The sequence below is a fragment of the Nycticebus coucang genome, chromosome 4 (assembly GCF_027406575.1).
Source record: "Nycticebus coucang isolate mNycCou1 chromosome 4, mNycCou1.pri, whole genome shotgun sequence".
NCBI lineage: Eukaryota > Metazoa > Chordata > Mammalia > Primates > Lorisidae > Nycticebus > Nycticebus coucang.
The window spans coordinates 37,141,629-37,163,770 of record NC_069783.1 but is presented as its reverse complement, the minus strand read 5'-3'; the positions used below and the strand labels follow the sequence as shown (position 1 = coordinate 37,163,770).

At 41.4% G+C, this 22,142-nt stretch overlaps 2 protein-coding genes across 5 annotated transcripts in view; one reads left to right on the top strand and one right to left on the bottom strand.

Moving 5' to 3' along the window:
• The window catches only part of DHX57 (DExH-box helicase 57), a 91,190-nt gene that overhangs the window by 13,043 nt on the left and 56,005 nt on the right, over positions 1–22,142 (top strand). For all 4 annotated transcript variants that reach the window (XM_053587730.1, XM_053587734.1, XM_053587731.1 and 1 more), the window contains 7 exons: positions 9,666–9,824; positions 11,454–11,642; positions 11,936–12,774; positions 14,939–15,117; positions 16,985–17,106; positions 20,553–20,748; positions 21,324–21,448. In XM_053587730.1, coding sequence (XP_053443705.1) covers positions 9,666–9,824; positions 11,454–11,642; positions 11,936–12,774; positions 14,939–15,117; positions 16,985–17,106; positions 20,553–20,748; positions 21,324–21,448 — 1,809 coding nt within the window. The remainder of the gene's footprint in view (positions 1–9,665; positions 9,825–11,453; positions 11,643–11,935; positions 12,775–14,938; positions 15,118–16,984; positions 17,107–20,552; positions 20,749–21,323; positions 21,449–22,142) is intronic.
• LOC128583538 (transcription termination factor 4, mitochondrial-like) lies at positions 18,135–18,662 on the bottom strand. The gene has a single exon (XM_053587735.1). The coding sequence runs from the start codon at positions 18,587–18,589 to the stop codon at positions 18,251–18,253; it is 339 nt and encodes a 112-aa protein (XP_053443710.1). The 5' UTR covers positions 18,590–18,662; the 3' UTR covers positions 18,135–18,250.

Below are 22,142 nucleotides of genomic sequence, written 5' to 3'. Positions count from 1 at the left end.
ACCTGGCCCAGGCCTGCTAAACAACAATGACAACTACAACAAAAAATAGCCCAGCGTTGTGGTGGGCACCTGTAGTCCCAGCTACTTGGGAGGCTGAGGCAAGAGAATCACTTAGCCCAAGAGTTGGAGGTTGCTGTGAGCTGTGACGGCACTGAACCCAGAGCGACACACTGAAACTCTGTCTCAAAAAAATAATAATAATAATGTTGGTATTTTAACGGGGATTGCGTTTAATCTATAGATTGCTTTGTGAATTATAGACATTTTAACAATGTTGATTCTTCCCAGCCAAAAGCATGGTATTATGCTCTTCCAGTTGTTAATGTCTTCTGGTATCTCTTTTCTTAGGGTTTCATAATTCTCTTTGTAGAGGTCCTTCACCTCTTTTGTTAGGTATATTCCTAGGTATTTCATTTTCTCTGAAGCTACTATGAAGGGAATTGTATCTTTGATTCACTTCTCAATTTGGCTGTTGTTGGCATATACAAAGGCTACTAATTTGTGGACATTGATTTTATACCCTGAGGTGTTACTGTATTTCTTTATCACTTCTAGGAGTTTTGTGGTTGAATCTCTAGGATTCTCTAAGTATAAGATCATATCACAAAGAGTGAGTTCGTCCTCCTCTGCCCCCATTTGGATGCCCTTTATATCTTTCTTTTACTTGATTGCATTGACTAGAACTTTCAGAACTATGTTGAACTGTAGTGGCAATAGAGGACATCCTTGTCTGGTTCCAGTTGTAAGTGGAAAAGCTTTCAGTTTTACTCCATTCGGTATGGTATTAGCCGTGGGTTTGTCATAGATGGCTTCAATCAGTTTAAGAAATGTGCTGCCTATGCCTATATTCTTAAGTGTTCTTGTTAGGAAAGGATGCTGAATTTTATCAGATGCTTTTTCTGCATCTAGTGAGAGGATCATATGGTCTTTGTTTTTGCTTTTGTTGATATGGAGAATTACATTTATGCATTTGCATTTGTTAAATCAGCCTTGCATCCCTGGGATGAAACCTACCTGATTGTAATGTATAATTTTTTTAATGTGTAGCTGTAATCTACCGGCTAAGATTTGTATTATCATTATCATTATTATTATTATTATTATTAGGGATTCATTGAGGGTACAAGAAACTAGGTTACACTGATTGCATGTTAGGTAAAGTCCCTTTTATAATTGTGATTGCCCCCAAAAGGTGTGTCACACACTGAGTCCCCCACCCTCTCCCTCCTTCCCTCTCTCTGCTCTTCTTTTCTCCCACCCTCTCCCTCCTTCCCTCTCTCTGCTCTTCTTTTCTCCCACCCTCTCCCTCCTTCCCTCTCTCTGCTCTTCTCTTCTCCCACCCTCTCCCTCCTTCCCTCTCTCTGCTCTTCTCTTCTCCCACCCTCTCCCTCCTTCCCTCTCTCTGCTCTTCTCTTCTCCCACCCTCTCCCTCCTTCCCTCTCTCTGCTCTTCTCTTCTCCCACCCTCTCCCTCCTTCCCTCTCTCTGCTCTTCTCTTCTCCCACCCTCTCCCTCCTTCCCTCTCTCTGCTCTTCTCTTCTCCTACCCTCTTCCCCCTTCCCTCTCTCTGCTCTTCTCTTCTCCTACCCTCTTCCCCCTTCCCTCTCTCTGCTCTTCTCTTCTCCTACCCTCTTCCCCCTTCCCTCTCCCTGCTCTTCTCTTCTCCCACCCTCTTCCCCCTTCCCTCTCTCTGCTCTTCTCTTCTCCCACCCTCTTCCCCCTTCCCTCTCTCTGCTCTTCTCTTCTCCCACCCTCTCCCTCCTTCCCTCTCTCTGCTCTTCTCTTCTCCCACCCTCTCCCTCCTTCCCTCTCTCTGCTCTTCTCTTCTCCCACCCTCTCCCTCCTTCCCTCTCTCTGCTCTTCTCTTCTCCCACCCTCTCCCTCCTTCCCTCTCTCTGCTCTTCTCTTCTCCCACCCTCTCCCTCCTTCCCTCTCTCTGCTCTTCTCTTCTCCCACCCTCTCCCTCCTTCCCTCTCTCTGCTCTTCTCTTCTCCCACCCTCTCCCTCCTTCCCTCTCTCTGCTCTTCTCTTCTCCCACCCTCTCCCTCCTTCCCTCTCTCTGCTCTTCTCTTCTCCCACCCTCTCCCTCCTTCCCTCTCTCTGCTCTTCTCTTCTCCCACCCTCTCCCTCCTTCCCTCTCTCTGCTCTTCTTTTCTCCCACCCTCTCCCTCCTTCCCTCTCTCTGCTCTTCTCTTCTCCCACCCTCTCCCTCCTTCCCTCTCTCTGCTCTTCTCTTCTCCCACCCTCTCCCTCCTTCCCTCTCTCTGCTCTTCTCTTCTCCCACCCTCTCCCTCCTTCCCTCTCTCTGCTCTTCTTTTCTCCCACCCTCTCCCTCCTTCCCTCTCTCTGCTCTTCTTTTCTCCCACCCTCTACCTCCTTCCTTCTCTCTGCTCTTACTTTTTCCCACTCCACACCTCTCTCTCTCTGCTCTCCCCTTCCCCCAGGCCCCACAGTGTACTAGGTCATTAATTGTCCTCATATGAGAATTGAGCACAAAGGATTCTTGCTCCTCCATTCTTGTAATGCTTTACTAAGAATATTGTGTTCCACTTCCATCCAGGTTAATACAAAGGATGTAAAGTCTCCATCTTTTTTAATGGCTGAGTAGTTTTCCATGGTATACATATACCATAGCTTGTTAATCCATTCCTGGGTTGGTGAGCATTTAGTCTGTTTCCACATTTTGGTGATTGTAAGTTGAGCTGCAATTGTAACTTGAGCTGCGATAAATAGTCCAGTGCAAATGTCCTTATGGTAAAAGGATTTTTTTCCTTCTGGGTAGATGCCCAGTAATGGGATTGCAGAATCAAATGGGAGGTCTAGCTTGAGTTCTTTGAGGGTCCTCCCTACTTCCTTCCAAAAAGGTTGTACTAGTTTGCAGTCCCACCAGCAGTGTAAAAGTGTTCCTTTCTCTCCACATCCACGCCAGCATCTGCAGTTTTGAGATTTTGTGATGTGGGCCATTCTCGCTGGGGTTAGACGTTATCTCAGGGTGGTTTTGATTTGCATTCTCTAATAATTAGGGACAATGAGCATTTTTTTGTGTTTACTAGCCATTTATCTGTCTTATTCAGAGAAGGTTCTATTCATCTCTCTTGCCCATTGATATGTGGGATTGTTGGCTTTTGTCATGTGGATTAATTTGAGTTCTCTGTAGAGCCTAGTTGTCAAGCTTTTGTCTGATTCAAAATATGCAAATATCCTTTCCCATTATGTAGGTTGTCTATTTGCTTCGGTTGTTGTCTCCTTAGGTGTACAGAAGCTTTTCAGTTTAATTAAGTCCCATTTGCTTATTATTGTTGTTGCAATTGCCACGCAAATCTTTTTCATATTGGCTAAGATTTTATTGAGTATTTTTGCGTCAATATTTATTAATGAAATTGGTCTGTAGTTCTCATTTTTAGTTGGGTCTTTTCCTAGTTTTGGTATCAGGGTGATGTTTGCTTCATAGAATGTGTTAGGGAAGGTTCCTTCCTTCTCAATGTTTTGAAATAGATTCTGCAGTATAGGTTCTTAAGTATAGATAGGCTCTTCTTTGAAGGCTTGGTAGAATTCTAGTCCCCAGCTTTTTTTTTTTTTTTTTTTTTTTGGTAGAATCGGGGTCTCGCTTTGGCTCAGGCTGGTCTCAAACCTCTGAGCTCAGGCAATCCACATGCCTTGGCCTCCCAGAGTGCTAGGATTACAGGCATGAGCCACCATGCCTGGCCTCTGGCTTTTTTTGTTGTTGGAAGATTTTTTATTGTTGTTTCCATCTCAGTGATTGATATTGGTCTGTTCAAGAGATGTATTTCTTCTTGATGAAGTCTAGGGAGAGGGTGTGATTCCAGATATTGGTAATTTCCTCCACTTTATCAAATTTCTGGGCATAGAGTTTCCTCCACTTTATCAAATTTCTGGGCATAGTAGTCAGAGATAATACCTTGTATCTGTGTGATAAATGTTGTTACTTCCGTTTTTCATTTCTGGTTAAGGTTATTAGAGATTTTACTTTTCTGTTTCTAGTTAATCTGCCCAAAGGCTTATCGATTTTTTTTTTTTGAGAAACCAACTTTTTGGTTTATCGATTTTCTAAGTCATTCTTTTATTTTCAATTTCATGTATTTCTGATTTAATTTTGGTTATTTCTTTTCTTCTGCTGGGTTTGGAATTGGATTGCTCTTCCTTTTCCATTTCTTTAAGATGATTCAATATGTTGTTGATGTGCTATCTTTGTTTTTCAGATGCAGGCATCTAATGTGATAAATTTCACTTTTAGTACTGCTTTTGCAGTATCCCACAGGTTTTGGTAACTTGTTGCTTCGTTGTTGTTATGTTCAAGGAATTTAACAATTTCTTCCTATATCTCTTCCTTGATACAATTGTCATTCAGCATAAGGTTCTTTAATTTCCATGCCTTTGTGTGGGGATGAAAATTTTTGTTGGAGTTGAGTTCCACCTTTATTTATGCCTTGTGGTCTGAGAAGATGCAAGATATAATTTCAGTTCTTTTAATTTTGTTGCGGTTTGATTTGTATCCTAGGATGTGATCTAATTTGGAGTATGTTCCATGGACTGATGAGAACAGTATATTCCTTAGCTTTGGAATGGTGTGTTCTGTATATGCACATTTGTTCTGGGGTCACATTTAAGTTCTTTGTATCTTTGTTTAGTTTCTGTTTAGAGGATGTGTTCAGTTCTGCCAGAGGGATGTTAAAGCCCCTGGCTATTATGGGGTTATGGGATATCGTATTGCTCAGACCAATGAAGGGCTGTTTCATAAATCTAGGAGCATTTAAGTTGGGTGCATAAATATTTAAAATGGAAATGTCACCTTGTTGTATTATTCCCTTGAAGAATGAAGTGACCAAATAGAAAATATTTAGGAAAAAAATTGATGCTTAGATGGTTGTGTCTATACCAAACATGTATAGATTATTTTTCTTGACATTATTCCCTGAATAATACAGTCTTTTAATTATTTACATAGCATTCACATTATATTGGGTGTTATAATTAATCCAGAGATGATTTAAAGTATGTAGGAGGACATGCCTAGGTTATATGTACCATTTTACATTAGGGACTTGAGTATCTGTGGATTTTGGAATCTGAAGGACAGATACTAAGGGACAACTGTATAGTAAATATATAAATTGGCTTGGTGCCTGTGGCTCAAGCGGCTAAGGTGCCAGCCACATGCACCTGAGCTAGTGGGTTTGAATCCAGCTCGGGCCCACCAAACAACAATGACAGCTGCAACCAAAAAACAGCTGAGCGTTGTGGCGAGCGCCCGTAGTCCCAGCTACTTGGGAGGCAGAGGCAGGACAATCATTTGAGCCCAGGAGTTGGAGGTTGCTGTGAGCTATGATGCCATAGCACTCTACCCAGGGCGACAGCTTGAGGCTCTGTCTCAAAAAAAAAAAAAAGTAAATACATAAATCAATAAAATAGTCATTTATAATTTTTATTAAGTATTATGTACTGGGTAGCGCCTGTGGCTCAGTGAGTAGGGCGCTGGCCCTATATACCGAGGGTGGCAGGTTGAAACCCGGCTCTGGCTGAACTGCAACAAAAAAATAGCTGGGCATTGTGGCGGGCGCCTGTAGTCCCAGCTGCTCAGGAGGCTGAGGCAGGAGAATCGCTGAAGCCCAAGAGCTAGAGGTTGCTGTAAGTCCTGTGACACCATGGCACTCTACTGAAGGTGGTAAAGTGAGGCTCTGTCTCTATAAAAAAATATATATATTATGTACTATATATTTTTTTGAGACAGAGTCTCACTTTGTCACCCTCAGTAGAGTGCCGTGGCATCATAGCTCACAGTAACCTCGAATTCTTGGGTTAAAGCAGTTTTCTTGCTTCAGTCTCCCAAGTGGCTGGGACTACAGACACCCGCCACAATACCTGGCTATTTTTAGAGACAGGGACTCGCTCTTGCTCAGGCTGGTCTCCAACTCGTGAGCTCAGGTAGTCCACCCGCTTCAGCCTCCCAGAATGCTAGGATTACAGGTGTGAGCCACTGCACCTAGCCTTTTATTTTGTATATGACTGGCAGCACAGTGGATTTTTTTATATACCAGCATCACTACAAACACTTGAGTAATGTGTTGTGCCACTGGCTTTGATGTTACTAAGTGATAGAAATTTTTCAGGGCGGCGCCTGTGGCTCAGTGAGTAGGGCGCCGGCCCCATATGCCGAGGGTGGCGGGTTCAAACCCAGCCCCGGCCAAACTGCAACAAAAAAATAGCCGGGCGTTGGGGGCGGGCGCCTGTAGTCCCAGCTGCTCGGGAGGCTGAGGCAAGAGAATCGCGTAAGCCCAAGAATTAGAGGTTGCTGTGAGCCGTGTGACGCCACGGCACCCTACTGAGGGCGGTACAGTGAGACTCCGTCTCTACAAAAAAAAAAAAAGAAAGAAAGAAATTTTTCATCCCCATTGTAATCTCTTGGACCACCATAGTATATGTGGTCCATCATTGACCAAAACGTTATGTGGTACATGACTATATAAAATTCAGTCATTGTGAGCCGTTTAGTGGAATTTTTAGTAAGAAAGAGTGACTTATTTTTATTTTTTTCTTTTTATTTCCTTGCTTTTTATTTTTTGTTGTTGAGACAGAGTCCCACCCTATGCCCTGAGCAGAGTGCAATGGCATCATAGCTCACTGTAAGAGAGAGACTTTTTTAAAGCTATACGCATGCACACCCTAGACATTCATTCATGGAATTAACAGACTCCCAGCAAGAAAGGAATATAAACAAATGCTACGGTTTAACTGCATCATACATGCTTTTAACTTAAATTAGTTCAACTATATGCATGCAAAAAAAGAAAAAAGGAAGTAAATAGCATTTAAGTTATTTAAACTTTCCACTAAATGTATCTGGGCCCATGGTGAGCAAGAGATGGAGAAAGGAATCTTAGTCCCTTGGTTGGTTTCAGTTTCCAAGTCCTTTAGTTTAAATCTCTTGCTGCACTATGTGATTTAGGATTTAAGTGTGTTTCCTACATGGTGACACGTTCCCATACATGGTCTCTAAAATAAGGAAGTACTCCATCTAATATTTTAACCAGAGAATCTATATGTTTTCCCATTCTAGAACAAAAATGGTCATTTTGAGGCCAGGAGCAGTAGCTCACTCCTGTAACCCTAGCACTCTAGGAGGCCCAGGCATGTAGATTGCTTGAGCTCAGGAATTCGAGACCAGCCTGAGCAAGAGCAAGACCCTGTCTCTCCTAAAGAGGTGCCCATAGTCCCAGCTACTTGGGAAGTTGAGACAAGAGGATCACTCGAGCCTAAGAGTTTGAGGTTGCTGTGAGCTGTGACTACACAGCACTCTACTGAGGGTGACAAAGTGAATGAATGAATTAATAAAGACTGTATATTAGATAATATTATATCAATATAAAATATATTGAGAATGATAATGGTTTTTGTGGTTATGTAAGAGTCTATCTCTGTTCTTAGGCAATACATGCTGCAGTACTTAAGGGTGAATACAACGTCTGCAACTTACATTCAGATGGTTCACCAATGCATGTTTATGCCTGTGTTACATACAGAGAGGGGTAGAATGAGGAAGGGAAATACATGTGTGTGCACGTATATGTATGGCAAATGTTAACAGTTGGTGAATCTAGGTAAATGGCTTATTTCTGTACATTTAAAATTTTTCAAAATAAAAAATTGGGGAAAATGATAGTTTGGGGGTAGCACTTCTGAAAAGTTTCAGAACTAAGACGTTATAAACTCCAATCGATTGAATTTTCTCCTCTGCTACCCAGCTTTGCAAGTGTAACTGTGTGGTTCTTTCAAAGTCTAAATAATATGTTGGATTTCAAATACAGAAATATTTTCTTTCATGTCCCAAAAATTTGAAAATTAAAAGAATATATTTTGAAATTGGCACACTGAGAATTTGTGAAAATTTACAAGAAATATGCCAAAAACTAAAATTGTTTGATGAATTAATGAATAAAGTTAAATTTTAAAACATTGTTTTAAAATATTAAAGAATCCCGGGCAGCGCCTATGGCTCAGTGAGTAGGGCACCGGCCCCATATACCGAGGGTGGCGGGTTCAAACCCAGGCCCGGCCGAACTGCAACAAAAAAATAGCCGGGCGTTGTGGCGGGCGCCTGTAGTCCCAGCTGCTCGGGAGGCTGAGGCAAGAGAATCACATAAGCCCAAGAGCTGGAGATTGCTGTGAGTCATGTGACACCATGGCACGCTACCGAGGGCAGTAAAGTGAAACTCTGTCTCTACAAAAAAAGTAAATAAATAAAATAAAATATTAAAGAATCCCTAAAAAATTTAAATTTCAACAAAAAAGACTGGTGAAAAAAATTCAATACGTCTATATCTATGTATGTATGTATGTAACCATTTAAAATTATGTTATAGGAGAACACAGTAGAACTTCCTTAGTTGACCACCTCCCTACATGGACCACCTCCTTAAGTTGATTTAATTTTCATTAGACTGGACATGTACCCCATATACGGATCAGTACAGTCGGCCTAGTTCCTTATTTTGACTATCTCCTTATGTTGACCACCTCTATATGTTGACCAGTTTGTTATAGTCCTTTGTGTGGCCAATTTATTAGGTTCACTGTATTTAATTTTAGGGAAAGGTCAGTGCTATCTTGATAAAAATATAAAGCAAATTATAAAGATTGCATAGCTGTGTAATTATATTAAAATATACACAAAAAAGAGTAATGTGATTTGGGGTTTTGTTTTCTTTGTTCTTTACTTTCCTACAGTGAACATGTTTTTATTATTATTTTTATAATCAGGAATTTGAGTATTTTAGGAATAGTTGCAGGGGTGTGCAGCCTGTAGTCTGTTGGCCCCATGCAGATTATGTGAAGACTTTTTTGCTTATCTTTGGTGGCAGATATCACAAAAATTATGCATGGACTTCTTTTATTTTTGCTTATCAGCTTTTGTTAGTGTTTTCATATTTGATGTGTGACCCAAGACAACAATTCTCCTTCTAATGTGGTACAGAGAAGCCAAAAGGTTGGATACCTCTAGGCCAATGGAACTCAATTGTTTTCAGATTGAGTACCGAATATGTAATAGAATGAAATAACTTCTCTTTGTATGTATCTTTTTTTTTTTTTTTGTAGAGACAGAGTCTCACTTTATGGCCCTTGGTAGAGTGCCGTGGCCTCACACAGCTCACAGCAACCTCCAACTCCTGGGCTTAAGCGATTCTCTTGCCTCAGCCTCCCGAGTAGCTGGGACTATAGGCGCCCGCCACAACGCCCAGCTATTTTTTGGTTGCAGTTTGGCCGGGGCCGGGTTTGAACCCACCACCCTCGGTATATGGGGCCAGCGCCTTACCGACTGAGCCATAGGTGCCGCCCTCTTTGTATGTATCTTATTTCTTTTCATAGCCCTGTAGTGCAGAGAGAGTCATCATTAACATTTCTTTTTCCAGAGGATTCTTGTGCTAGTGGATCAATGTGTTTGTGTTGTGGAACAGAGTCAATGACTAAGAATTTGATCAGTTTTTCTAGCAGTTCCAATATAATGAAATCTGACAAATACTACAGAAAATGGAGAATCTCTTCACATTCGTCATCATCCAGTTTGTGTTGTACATATTGGGGTACTCTGAAGAGAGTGTGAAGTTCTGCTCACAGGGGAGTATGTAATTTTCCTCTTTGTGTCCTTCGTAGACCTAGTAACAGTGGCATAAGCAAAGGAGAGGCGCGGCCCAAATGGAAACCCAAAGCCAAAGTGCCCCTTCAGACTCTGCATATGACTTCTGAGAATCAAGAGAAGGTGAAAGCCCTTCTCCGAGACCTGCAAGAACAAGATGCTGATGCTGGATCTGAGTAAGTTATTTTATTTGAGTAAATCATTGTATTAAGGAAGATATATTGACAGTGTGAAGCTCCCGTGCATCTTCAGTACACTGTATTCATACTGATGAGTCCCGTCGTAGCTATGTAATTAGTCGAAAGTGAGCCACGAAAAATACAAGAATAATTATTCAGCCTCCATTTTACAGTGTTTGTTATGCAACTCCATGAGCAATAATATATCAATAGATTGCTTTTTATCTTTATTTTTTTCCAGGACAGTACTAATATGGGTTCAGTAGTTACTATGTAACTTTCCAAATAAAACCTTGTAGTGAACAAGTAGTCATAGAAGCAAATACTGAGTTGTTCAGATGAAGTCCTTTTTTTTTTTTTTTTGAGACAGAGTCTCACTTTGTCGCCCTTTGTAGAATGCTGTGGCGTCATAGCTAACAGCAACCTTAAACTCTTGGACTCAAGCAGTTCTCTTGCTTCAGCCTCCTGAGTAGCTGGGACTACAGGCGCCCACCACAACACCCCAGCTATTTTTAGACAGCATCTCCCTCTTGCTCAGGCTGGTCTTGAACCCAGGAGCTCGGGCAATCCACTGACCGTAACCTCCCAGAATGCTAGGATTACAGGCATGAGTTGCCTCGCCCGGCCCCTCAGATGAAGTTTTAACATTCACTTTTCATGACCATCTGTCTAAGAGAAACAGTTTTTAATCTTAAATCATAGTTGTTCCCCCTCCCATTGCCTTTTTTTTTTTTTTTTTTTTGGAGACAGAATCTCAAGCTGTCACCCTGGGTAGAGTGCTGTGGCATCACTGCTCACAGCAACCTCAAACTCTTGGGCTTAAGCAATCCTCTTGCCTCAGCCTCCCAAGTAGCCGGGACCACAGGCACCTGTCACAATGCCCGGCTATTTTTGATTATAGTTGTCATTGTTGTCTGGCGGGCCTGGGCTGAATTCAAACCCACCAGCTCCGGTATATGTGGCTGGCACCTTAGCCGCTTGAGCTACAGGCACTGAGCCCTCCTTCCATCGCCTTTTGACCCTTTTGCTTTGTATTTTCATTTGGAGAAGTTGATTCTTTTTTTTCTATTTTCCAGAATTAATTATTGGTTAGTCATGAAAAACTCAATCTCCATCCTATCTACGTAACTTATCTGTCTTGGATTTAGGAAAGGCAGTGATGCAGCAATTCTAAAAATCGGAGATAACTTTTATGAATGAGAAGAGAGACAGAGGATAACCAGCATTTCTATTGTTAAGGACACAGGCTCTGGGGTCAGACTGCCTCGGGTAAAATTTCTTGTTGCTCCTTACTCTGTAACCTCAGGCAGTTACTAATCCTGAGTTTTAGTTGATCATCTCAAAAATGGGGATTCCAATAGCACCTATGGGAGTTATTGGGAATATAAACAAGAGTTAGTACATATAGAACATTTAACACAGTGCTTGGCACTTAATAAATGCCCGATAAATGTTAATCACCAAGATAAAAGTTAACAGTCCAATGAAAAATTAAATTAACAACAGGTGGTCATTAGGATCTTACATCCTTGGCTCCTTGAATTAAATTATTAGACCCTTGTTAACTTATTTTGTGAAGTAAGTAGAAATTAATATCTAATATGTGAGCAATATTACCTTTGTTAGAAGAGGCATTTCTGGGGAAGAGGAAGATGCTGAGCCTGATTGTTGTAATGATGAGCGGTACTGGCCATCTGGACAAGAACCTTCCCATGTTCCGGATTCTGATCCTTTGGAATATGCTGGCTCAGCCCTCATGGAGCCTCGTCTTCCAGAACTTACAGTCTCACCATTTGCAGTGCAAAAACTTTCCAGGTGATTGTTTTCATCATTTATGGGAATTAGGGAAGAATTTGAGGAAACTAAAATCATATAAATCCAACTACCCCTCTTTGTGTACTTTCCCGTTATGTGGGTTCCGGCAGGCCTGATACACCTAATATTCTATAGGATGAAAGGATTAGGAGGATTTATCAGGGACACCTTTCAAAATATGAGCCCTACCTATGTATAGTTATAACTTCACGTAAGCATATTTAAATGAATTTTACTTCAATAATGTGATACTACTTTTTATATGTTGTTTTGTCATGTTTTGTCCTTGACAGGTATGGTTTTAATATTGAATACTGTCAAGCAGCCCTGAGGATTTGTGATGGCGATGTGGGGGCATCACTGGAGCATCTGCTTACCCAGTGCTTTTCCGAGACGTTTGGAGAGAGGATGAAGATCTCTGAGGCAGTTCACCGTATAAGCTTGGATGAGTGTGTGGAACAGCGACAGGAAGAGGCATTTGCTCTCAAGTCAATCTGTGGAGAAAAATTTATAGAAAGAATTCAGAACAGAGTCTGGACCATTGGATTAGAACTGGATTATTTGACAAGTAAATTCTGCAAATCCAAGCAAAGGGAAAGTACCAAAAATATACAAGAGACTTCCCTTGAAATCTGTAAATTTTACCTCAGAGGAAATTGTAAATTTGGATCAAAATGCAAATTCAAACATGAAGTGCCCCCAAATCAAATTATTGGAAGAATAGAAAGAAGTGTAGATGATTCTCATCTTAATGCTAATGAAGATGCATCTTTTTTATATGAACTCGAAATTCGATTTTCTAAAGAGCACAAATATCCCTACCAAGCTCCCCTTGTGGCATTTTATTCCACCAATGAGAGTCTACCTCTGGCTTGTCGTTTACATATTTCTGAGTTCCTCTATGGCAAAGCCTTGACATTTGCAGAAACTTCAGAACCTGTTGTATATTCTTTGATAACCCTTTTAGAGGAAGAATCAGAAATAATCAAGTTACTAACAAATACTCATCACAAGTACAGTGTTCCTCCTGTGAACTTTCTGCCAGTATCCTCTGGGACCAGAATAAATAATCCTGCCTATCATAAGCCAGTGATTCCAAGTAATTATTTCATTTCGAATCAAATTCCAGAAGGTATGTAAGGTACTGATCATGTGCAGGGCATTGTGGAGAGGGGTAATCAGAATATGGATTTAGAATCCAAGCTTCTGAGGCTGGTCCAGGATCGCTGGTGATCTTGAGCAAGTCTTTCAGTCCTATGGGCAAAGGGAATAGAATCCCTTGAATGATAATCATGCATGAAATTTAGTTGTGAGGCCCATTTGTGTCGCTGTGTTTGGGTTCCCTGAATTGAAAGTTAGTGGTGATGTATAAATTTATTTTATATCAATTCTGAGAGTTGAAAGAATCTTAGGTATCTTCTCAGAAAATCTGTTTCATTTCATTCATTTGGTTTTGTCTATACGCCTCTAATACCGTAGGTGCGATTACTTTCAAATGAGTTTAGAGATACTTTTCTTTCTATCCCACTGTCTCTACCCTCCTGCCTTTAGTATACTGGACCCCCAAAACTCATTAGGGTAGCTAGCTATCTTTATGAATCCCTAAATCCTTATATAAAGAAATGAGGGTGGCGCCTGTAGCTCAAGTGGCTAAGGTGTCAGCCACATACACCAGAGCTGGTGGGTTCAAATCCAGCCTGGACCTGCCAAACAACAATAACAACTACAACCAAAAAATAGCCAGGCGTTGTGGCAGGCACCTGTAGTCCCAGCTATTCAGGAGGCTGAGGCAAGAGAATTGCTTAAGCCCAGGAGTTTGAGGTTGCTGTGAGCTATGACGTTACGGCACCCTACCCAGGGCGATAGCTTGAGGCTCTGTCTCAAAAAAAAAAAAGAAAAAACAGAAAAGAAAGGAAAGGAAAAGCTTAGCTGGTTTATGCCTATAATCCTAGCACCTTGGGAGGCAGAGACAGGAGGATCACTTGAGGCCAGCAGTTCAAGACCGGCCTGAGCAAGAGCAACCCCCGTGTCTACAAGAAATAGAAAATTATCCAAGCATGGTGACGTGCACTTATGATACCAGTGACTGGGGAAGATGAAACAGGAGGATCACGTGAGACCTGAAGTTAAGGTTGCAGTGAGCTATGATGAAAAAAAAGAGAGAAAGAAAAAGAAATGCTTGTGCTAGCTTCTGATTTTGACCAGGTCCAGTTTTGCTTGCAGATTCTTACACTGCAAGCAAACCCCCTTTCAGCTTTCATCAAAGAATTATCTCTTATTTGCTGCCACCTTTCTTCCAGACAAACAAAAGTTTTTGTTATGTCACAGAAGTTCTGGGGTAAATGTCAATAAATAGAGGATAATGAGATGTGGATGCTGGACAGTTTGCTGAGTTTACTCACCAGCCACCTGACTCTTGTGCCGGCTTCTAGCACCAGGGATTCAAAAGCATTCCTTGGGGAATGACAAATTATGTGTCAAGGACTTTTGAAAAGAAATAACAGCTTGATTGAGATATAATTTACATACCCTAAAATTTACCCTTTTAAAGAATACAATCCAATGGATTTTAGGATATTTGTAGTTGTGCAACCATGTCTGCCTTCTAATTCCAGTCCATCGTCATCACCCCCAAAAGAAACCCTGTACCTATTAGCAGTCTCTCCTCATTTTCCTCTTTCTCCAGCCCCTGACAACCACTAAGCTGCAGTCTGTCTCTGTGGATCTGCCTATTCTGGGCATTTCATGGGAATGGAATCTTACATAGGGAAAAAGCCTCGGATTGGAAAGGGGAAGAGAAGGAATCATAATATGTGGGTTTTGAAACTGGCTTCTTTCACTTAGCCTTTCACGCAGCATAGCGTGTGTTCAAGGTTCATCCATGGCCTAGCATATATAGCACTTCCTTCCTTTTTATTACTGAAGACTATTCTGTGAGGCGGATGTCCACATTTTGCTTCTGGACTCATCATTTGGGTTATTGTGCGTCATGGAATTTTGGGGACACTTGTAAATAGTTGAACCATTCACTGTTCCTTCCTTAAATGTTAATTCATTTGTTTTTAATTTGGTTTAACAATAACTGCTTGTACTTGATTAAAGTTTATTTGAAGCTATATTTTAAGTCCTGTAGCAGTAGAAGTATTAGTTCATGCAAATGAACCTATTTTACTCAAGTTTTACCTTTTCCTCCGTTTCATGATTTTTGTTGTTATTATTTGTCAAGCAGTGACTTTTTCCCCCTTTGCTAAAGAAAGGGCTCCATATTGAAAATGTTTCCTTTTATTTCCTTTAAGTTGAAAGAGAATCAGAACTCGAGGAGGAGGCAGATGAGGATGAAGGTCCTGCACGAGTTATAATAGAAAATGAAAGCTATGTGAACCTGAAGAAAAAGATTTCCAAAAGATATGACTGGCAGGCAAAGGCAGTACATGCTGAAAATGGTAAAATCTGCAAGCAGTTCCGAATAAAACAGGTAGGGCATGCTGAGAGAATGACTAGCATTGCCTCCCTGATGTCTGACAAAGGAATGAAGAATTAGGAAGCTGGGCGGCGCCTGTGGCTCAGTCGGTAAGGCGCCGGCCCCATATGCCGAGGGTGGCGGGTTCAAACCCCGCCCCAGCCAAACTGCAACCAAAAAATAGCCAGGTGTTGTGGCGGGCGCCTGTAGTCCCAGCTACTCGGGAGGCTGAGGCAAGAGAATCGCTTAAGCCCAGGAGTTGAAGGTTGCTGTGAGCTGTGTGATGCCACGGCACTCTACCGAGGGCCATAAAGTGAGACTCTGTCTCTACCAAAAAAAGAAGAATTAGGAAGCTTTGGCTACTCCTTTCTATCCTTTTGGTCCTCTCTTACCCTGAACATTCAAAGTTTCTACATGCCACAGCAAACGGTGTGTGTGTACTAGATGGTTTTATGTTTTATTGTTTATTTTTTTCTTTCTTTTTTTTTTTTTTTTGTGTGTGTGTGTGTGTGTGGGCATCTGTTTTCACTTCTCTTGGGTATGTATCTAGGGGTGGAACTGCTGAATCATATATTAACTGCATAGTTAAACACACCAAATTTGATGTATCATACAGCACATGAGCTAAAATAAAGTTCTTAACCCTTGGGCGGCGCCTGTGGCTCAAGGAGTAGAGCGCTGGTCCCATATGCCAGAGGTGGTGGGTTCAAACCCAGCCCCGGCCAAAAACCAAAAAAAAAAAAAAGTTCTTAACCCACAGTAAGTGCCAAATCATCTTCATTTCATAGATGGTTTTAGAAAATTCTACACACACATATGTACCAAATAGTCTCAGAATCATGTGTTTTTGGTGCTACGACAGACAATCTGATATGTGAAGGGAATGTTAATTAGTACTGTGATTTGGAGCTGGGCACAGTGGTGCACGCCTGTAGTCTCACTGCTTGGGAGGCTGAGGTGGAAAGAGCATTTGAGCCCAGGAGTTCAAACCAGCCTGGGCAACATAGTTTAAACCCTGTCTCTAGGAACAAACAACTGTGATTTATGTTAGAAAAATTAGCGTGTAAAAGATGTTCACCTTTAGTAAGTGCTTTTTATATTGATTAGGTAAAAATCGGATATTGTACAGGACCAGCCATGTTGGCTATTTAAATTTATATTAATTAGGCTGCATGTGGTGGCTTATGCCTGTAATTCCAGCACTTTGGAAGGCTGAAGAGGGAGGATCACTTGAGCCTAGCCTAGTCAACATAGCAAGACCCTATCTCTACCAAAACTTAAAAAAATTAGCTGGGCATTGTGGTGCACACCTGTAGTCCTAGCTACTCAGAAGGCTAAGGCAGGAGGATCTCTCAAGCCTAGGAGATTGAGGTTACAATGAGCTGTGATCATGCCCCTGCACTTAAGCTTGAGTGACAGAGCAAGACTGTGTCTCAAAAAACATTTTATATTACTTAAAATTAAAAATCCAGTTCCTTAATAGCACCATCCACATTTCAAATGCTCAGTAGCCACATGTGGCCAGGGGTTGCTATTCTGGACAGTGCATGTATGAAACATTTCCATCAAAACACAAAGTTCTTCTGAACAGTGCTGGTATATAGACTCCTGTGGAAGAGTATATTTCACTTAAAGATCTTTCAGTTTATTCAGATATAGGAAAATTATGTACATTCCACAGCTTACTCTGGCTGATTCTCTGAGCAGCCTTCTGACTAAAATCATCTGCACCTAACCCCAATAAATTTCTCTGCCTCTGAACAAATTATTAAAGAACAAGCAGATAAAAGGATGGGTCTAACTATGGATTCGGGATTCAGAGCCTTGTGAAAGTTGACTGAAAGTAACCTAACTGATGCCTCCTTATCTTTGATTTTATTAGGCTTCCAGACAGTTCCAGTCCACTTTGCAAGAAAGGCAATCACTGCCTGCTTGGGAAGAAAGAGAAACCATTCTTAAACTGTTGAGCAAGCACCAAGTGGTTGTCATAAGTGGTATGACTGGGTAAGAATACAGTTTATTCATAAAGCAGCTTTTGTCTATAAATATTATATGTATGTGGTTATCATAACCAGTTCTGCTTTAAAAAATCCTGTACTTGATATTGTATGCACTTTTTCCTATCAAATATTAAATATTTCACAAAAGCTATTATTGCAGCTTCTATAGAGCCAAATTACAACAGAGCCAAATTATAAAAAAATAAAAACTCAGAAATCTATCTAGGGGGAGGCTCAGTGGGTAGGGCACTGGCCACATGCACCAGGGCTAGTGGGTTCAAACCCCGCCCCCCAAAAAACATCCAGATGTTGTGACAGGTGCCTGTAGTCCCAGCTACTTGGGAGGCTGAGGCAAAAGAATCACTTAAGCCCAAGAGTTGGAGGTTGCTGTGAGCTGTGACGCCACAGCCACTCTACTAAGGGCCACAAAGTGAGACTCTGTCTCAATTAAAAAAAAAAAAAAGAAACAAATCTATCTAGAAATTTAAGATACTACGTACCTCTACATTGAGACAATTTTAAGGCAACGGATCCAGCGGAAGACTTTTAACTAGGCCCATATTTAAATTTATTTATTTTATTTATTTATTTGTTTTTGATGCATTGAATCTGCTGGGTTTTGTTTTTTTTTTTTTTGTAGAGACAGAGTTTTCACTTTATGGCCCTCGGTAGAGTGCCGTGGCCTCACACAGCTCACAGCAACCTCCAACTCCTAGGCTGAAGCAATTCTCTTGCCTCAACCTCCCAAGTAGCTGGGACTACAGGCGCCCGCCACAATGCCCAGCTATTTTTTGGTTGCAATTCAGCCGGGGCCGGGTTTGAACCCGTCACCCTCGGTATATGGGGCCGGCGCCCTACTGACTGAGCCGCAGGCGCCGCCCTGAATCTGCTGGGTTTTAATAGCTCCAAGTAAGTCTTTTCTTTAGTATGGAACAGGGCCCTGCCTATAGATACTCAGCAATAGGGCAAGTAACACATTTCCTATCTGGTGTGACCTGTCTGCTTCTTAGGTGATTTATAATAATTTTTATGTTAAAAGATCGGTTTTAGAATGAAACATAACTTTAAAAGATCCAAGTGGAAGTCCCAAGAGCTTTGAGAGAAGGGACACATCCCTTGTCTCTGGGGCCTTCTGCCCTGTCCTTCCTTCATAGCCGCTGCCCCTCCTCATCCTCCTCAGCCTCACCCAGACTCTCCCCTTCGTCGTCTGACATGCCGTTGTCAGACTCCTCATCTTCCTCCTGAGCCAGGAGCTTCTTAAAAACCTCAGACTCCTCAACAGAAGAACAGGCTGTCCTGGCCAAAAACTCAGCCTCTGAAACTCTGAGGATGTCCTTCAGTAATGGGTTGGAGATCTGTGTCTGCCCTTTCTTATCAGGGGTTTGGTACCGTCCCAGGCGCTCCAAGTACACGTGTCTCTGTGTAATCTTGGTTATTGAGTACTGCAAGAACTGACTCCTTACTATATCCAGATGCTTAACTCCCATCCTGAAGTATGCATACTGTAAACTGTGATACTGACGTTTGTGTTGGCAGTTTCCAAAGCATTTTCAAATTCATACTGAGAAAAATGTAGCAGGAAATAAAGGGGCAGGAGGGGGAAGAAAAACTGGAATTTGTATTCCAATTCACTGGGGTCTGCCCGAAGAACACAGGGGCGTCTGTGCAAAGTGTCAGTTACTTGCTGTGCTGTGAAGAGGCACTTCTCATTGAGGACCCGGACAATGCCATCGAAGTCCCACTGATGCGTGGTGAAAATTTCAGAGTAACTGTGCAGCACCCTCTTTAATTTCCTCCCTCAATTCTTGTTTTTTTTCTGGCTTCCCATCTGAAAGGCACCAACTTTGTATTCTAGGTCTCTTCTTGCCTTTAAGTCCACCTTCTCCAAGTCCAAGCTTTCGCAGGTATATGGAGCACTTCTTCACATGCATTATTGACAGTTTCAATAACTGGGGACTTTTCTTCAAGGCCACATACACAGGCTCTGGATTCAGACCCAAAAGTATAGACTCTCCCAGGACCTTCCATCCACAGGAGTCCTCTGTTTCTCAAAGAGGCAGTTTGGAACAAGGTTCATCCTGCACGCTGGTTCCTTCACATACTTAGTTGGTCCCACACAGGGTAACTCCTACAGGTTCCCTCTGCTAGAGGCTGTGGTCAGTTTATGCAACAAAGCAGCAGCCATCTTTCTCCCTTCTCCAACTTGAGGAGTCTCTAACCACACGGGCCCAGGTTAGGGACCAGGCGGTGCCAGGTCCTTGGACCTAACAGAAGAACGCAGCCATTGTGCTAAGGAGACCACCACAGCTCTCCCATATTTAAATTTAAAGAATAGTTCTTAAACATTTAGCTTGAAAGCTTTTCATCATCTGAATTTATTCTGATTTCCTTGCAGTTTTTATTTTTCTTTTAAGAACAACTGGAGGTACATTATTTTTCCTATTTCATACTCTCCTATATTACACAAGCCTATTTGGCAGCGGCAGATTTCAGGCTTAATTTAGTTCTTCATTCAAGAGTATACAATTTATTTATTTATTTATTTATTTTGAGACAAAGTCTCACTTTGTTGCCCTCGATAGAGTGCTGTGACGTCACAGCTCACAGCAACCTCAAACTCTTGGATGTAAGCAATTCTCTTGACTCAGCCTCCCAAGTAGCTGGGACTATAGGCACCCGCCACAGCGTGTCATTGTTGTTTGGCAGACCGGGGCTGAATTCGAACCTACCAGCTCCAGTGTATGTGGCTGGCGCCCTAGCAGCTGAGCTACAGGCGCCAAGCTCCAAGAGTATACCATTTAGTAATTACATTTGTCCTCAGACTCAATGATATAGTAGTACTCCTGTATTTTACTTTATCTTTTTAACCTCATTCTAATTATAGCTAAATCAATATTTATCAAAGAGAAAAATATAAAGTATTTTTAAAAATCACAAGCTAGGCTCGGCGCCTGTGGCTCAAGTGGCTAAGGTGCCAGCCACATACACCTGAGCTGGTGGGTTCGAATCCAGCCCGGGCCTGCCAAACAATAATGCCAGCTGCAACCAAAAAAAAAAAAAAAAATAGCCGGGTGTTGTGGCAGGCGCCTGTAGTCCCAGCTACTTAGGAGGCTGAGGCAGGAGAATCGCTTGAGCCCAGGAGTTGGAGGTTGTCTTCTTTAGGATTCATATGTAGAGTTCACATTTACAGGTCTTAACCTGATCTATTCAATAGTCCCAATTTTACGAATGATACTGAATTATTATTCGATTGCTTTGTTAAGCAGAGTCCAAATTCTTAGAGTCGCTCAGCCTTAGGTAGTAAGTCTGTGGGTAGTTTTAGAAGATACTTGGAGTTGAACAGCTTTTAGTCTATAATACCTTGTCACTTTCTTCCTTGCATATGACTGCTTCTTTATTTAACTGGCTCTCGAAAGCTTCATTTTAGGACTTATTTGTTTTGACATACAGATGTGGGAAAACCACACAGATTCCACAGTTTATTCTGGATGATTCTCTGAGTGGGCCACCTGAGAAGGTGGCTAACATCATCTGTACCCAACCCCGACGAATCTCTGCCATCTCTGTTGCTGAACGTGTTGCTAAAGAAAGAGCAGAGCGGGTGGGTCTGACCGTGGGATACCAGATTCGATTAGAAAGTGTCAAGGTTTGTATGCTCTGGGTATTTTCTGATACAGAAATTTATAATTTTCAGCTTTCGTCTGTAAATATTATATGTATAAAGAGTTTGAGGTGGTCAGGGGATTCATGGCAATTGGGGATATATCCTCCCGGATTATTTTCTGCTAATGACCATCCTCAATAGGGCTGAAATTCTTTCAGAAATATTTGATATACAAACTCTTTATTTGGCTTACTAATTTTTTTTTTATTTTTATTGACAGAAGTGATCATAAATGCTGTTTTCCTCTTGAACCTGGGACTTAATCCACATAATCAAATAAGGATTCAGAATTCAGAATTAATTTTGTCACTTACTTTTTTTTATGTTTCATAATAACTATTTAATGCTTTTTATGAAAATCTTAAAATTTTGATATGAAGTAGAAAGGCTTTTAATATTGTCCCTGGCAAGAAACTGTACATTTAGTATGGTTTCATAATAAAGGGAATTGCTAGTGCTTTTAATATCCATTATCTCTATTCAGAATGGCTTGCCAGTACAGTGTTTCCTTTTTTCAAAAATTTCATTGATGCTTTACATTGCCCTTTTTATGTAAGTCCTCAGCTACCAGACTGTTATACTGCACCACAGGAGTGCTACTGAGAAGGCTAGAAGGAGATATAACTCTACAAGGAGTCACCCATATCATTGTTGATGAAGTTCACGAGAGGACAGAAGAAAGGTAAGACAAAGATTCTCACAGTGAAACATCCACACACATAAAAAGAAGACACAAGCGAAAAATTTTGGCTCTGCTTCCAACTCATTTTCATAGTTTATAATGGTAATTTGCCATAGGGAAGGCCTAAGTTGGACATGAGAAACTGCCTTCCTGATCTCCAGGGTCTAAACACTAAAAATACTAGGAGAGGACATGTTCATCACTGGAAGAGTCATTGTATTAGATGGAGTTATCCTTTAGATTAGACTTCCCACCCTCTCGGGCATTGTGCTAAGTTGAATACTGTATCTAGTAGGAATAATAGATGTAGAGCGTGCTGTAGTTGATGGGCTGGTCAGTATGAGCTTCCTTCATTGTTCATTGGGGTGTTCCTTCAGTCCTGATACTCATGCATATATTATTGAGCCTGTATGAAGTGCCAAGTGGTATATTAGTTGCTGGGATACAATGGTGAATAAGCATATATGATTCTCCCTCATCTCTTACAATCTGGTAGGAAAAGAAATGATCAAAAAATAAATAAACAGAATGGTGCCTGTGGCTCAAAGGAGTAGGGTGCTGGCCCTGTATGCCAGAGGTGGTGGGTTCAAACTCAGCCCCGGCCAAAACTGCAAAAAAAAAAAAAAGAAGAAGAAAGAAATAAACAAATAATTACAAATTGGAATAAGTATTATAAAGGAATAAACAGGATGCT

Bases quoted from the DNA above. Each gene is read 5' to 3' on its own strand.
- LOC128583538 (XM_053587735.1), bottom strand. From the start codon at position 18,589: ATGGGAGTTAAGCATCTGGATATAGTAAGGAGTCAGTTCTTGCAGTAC.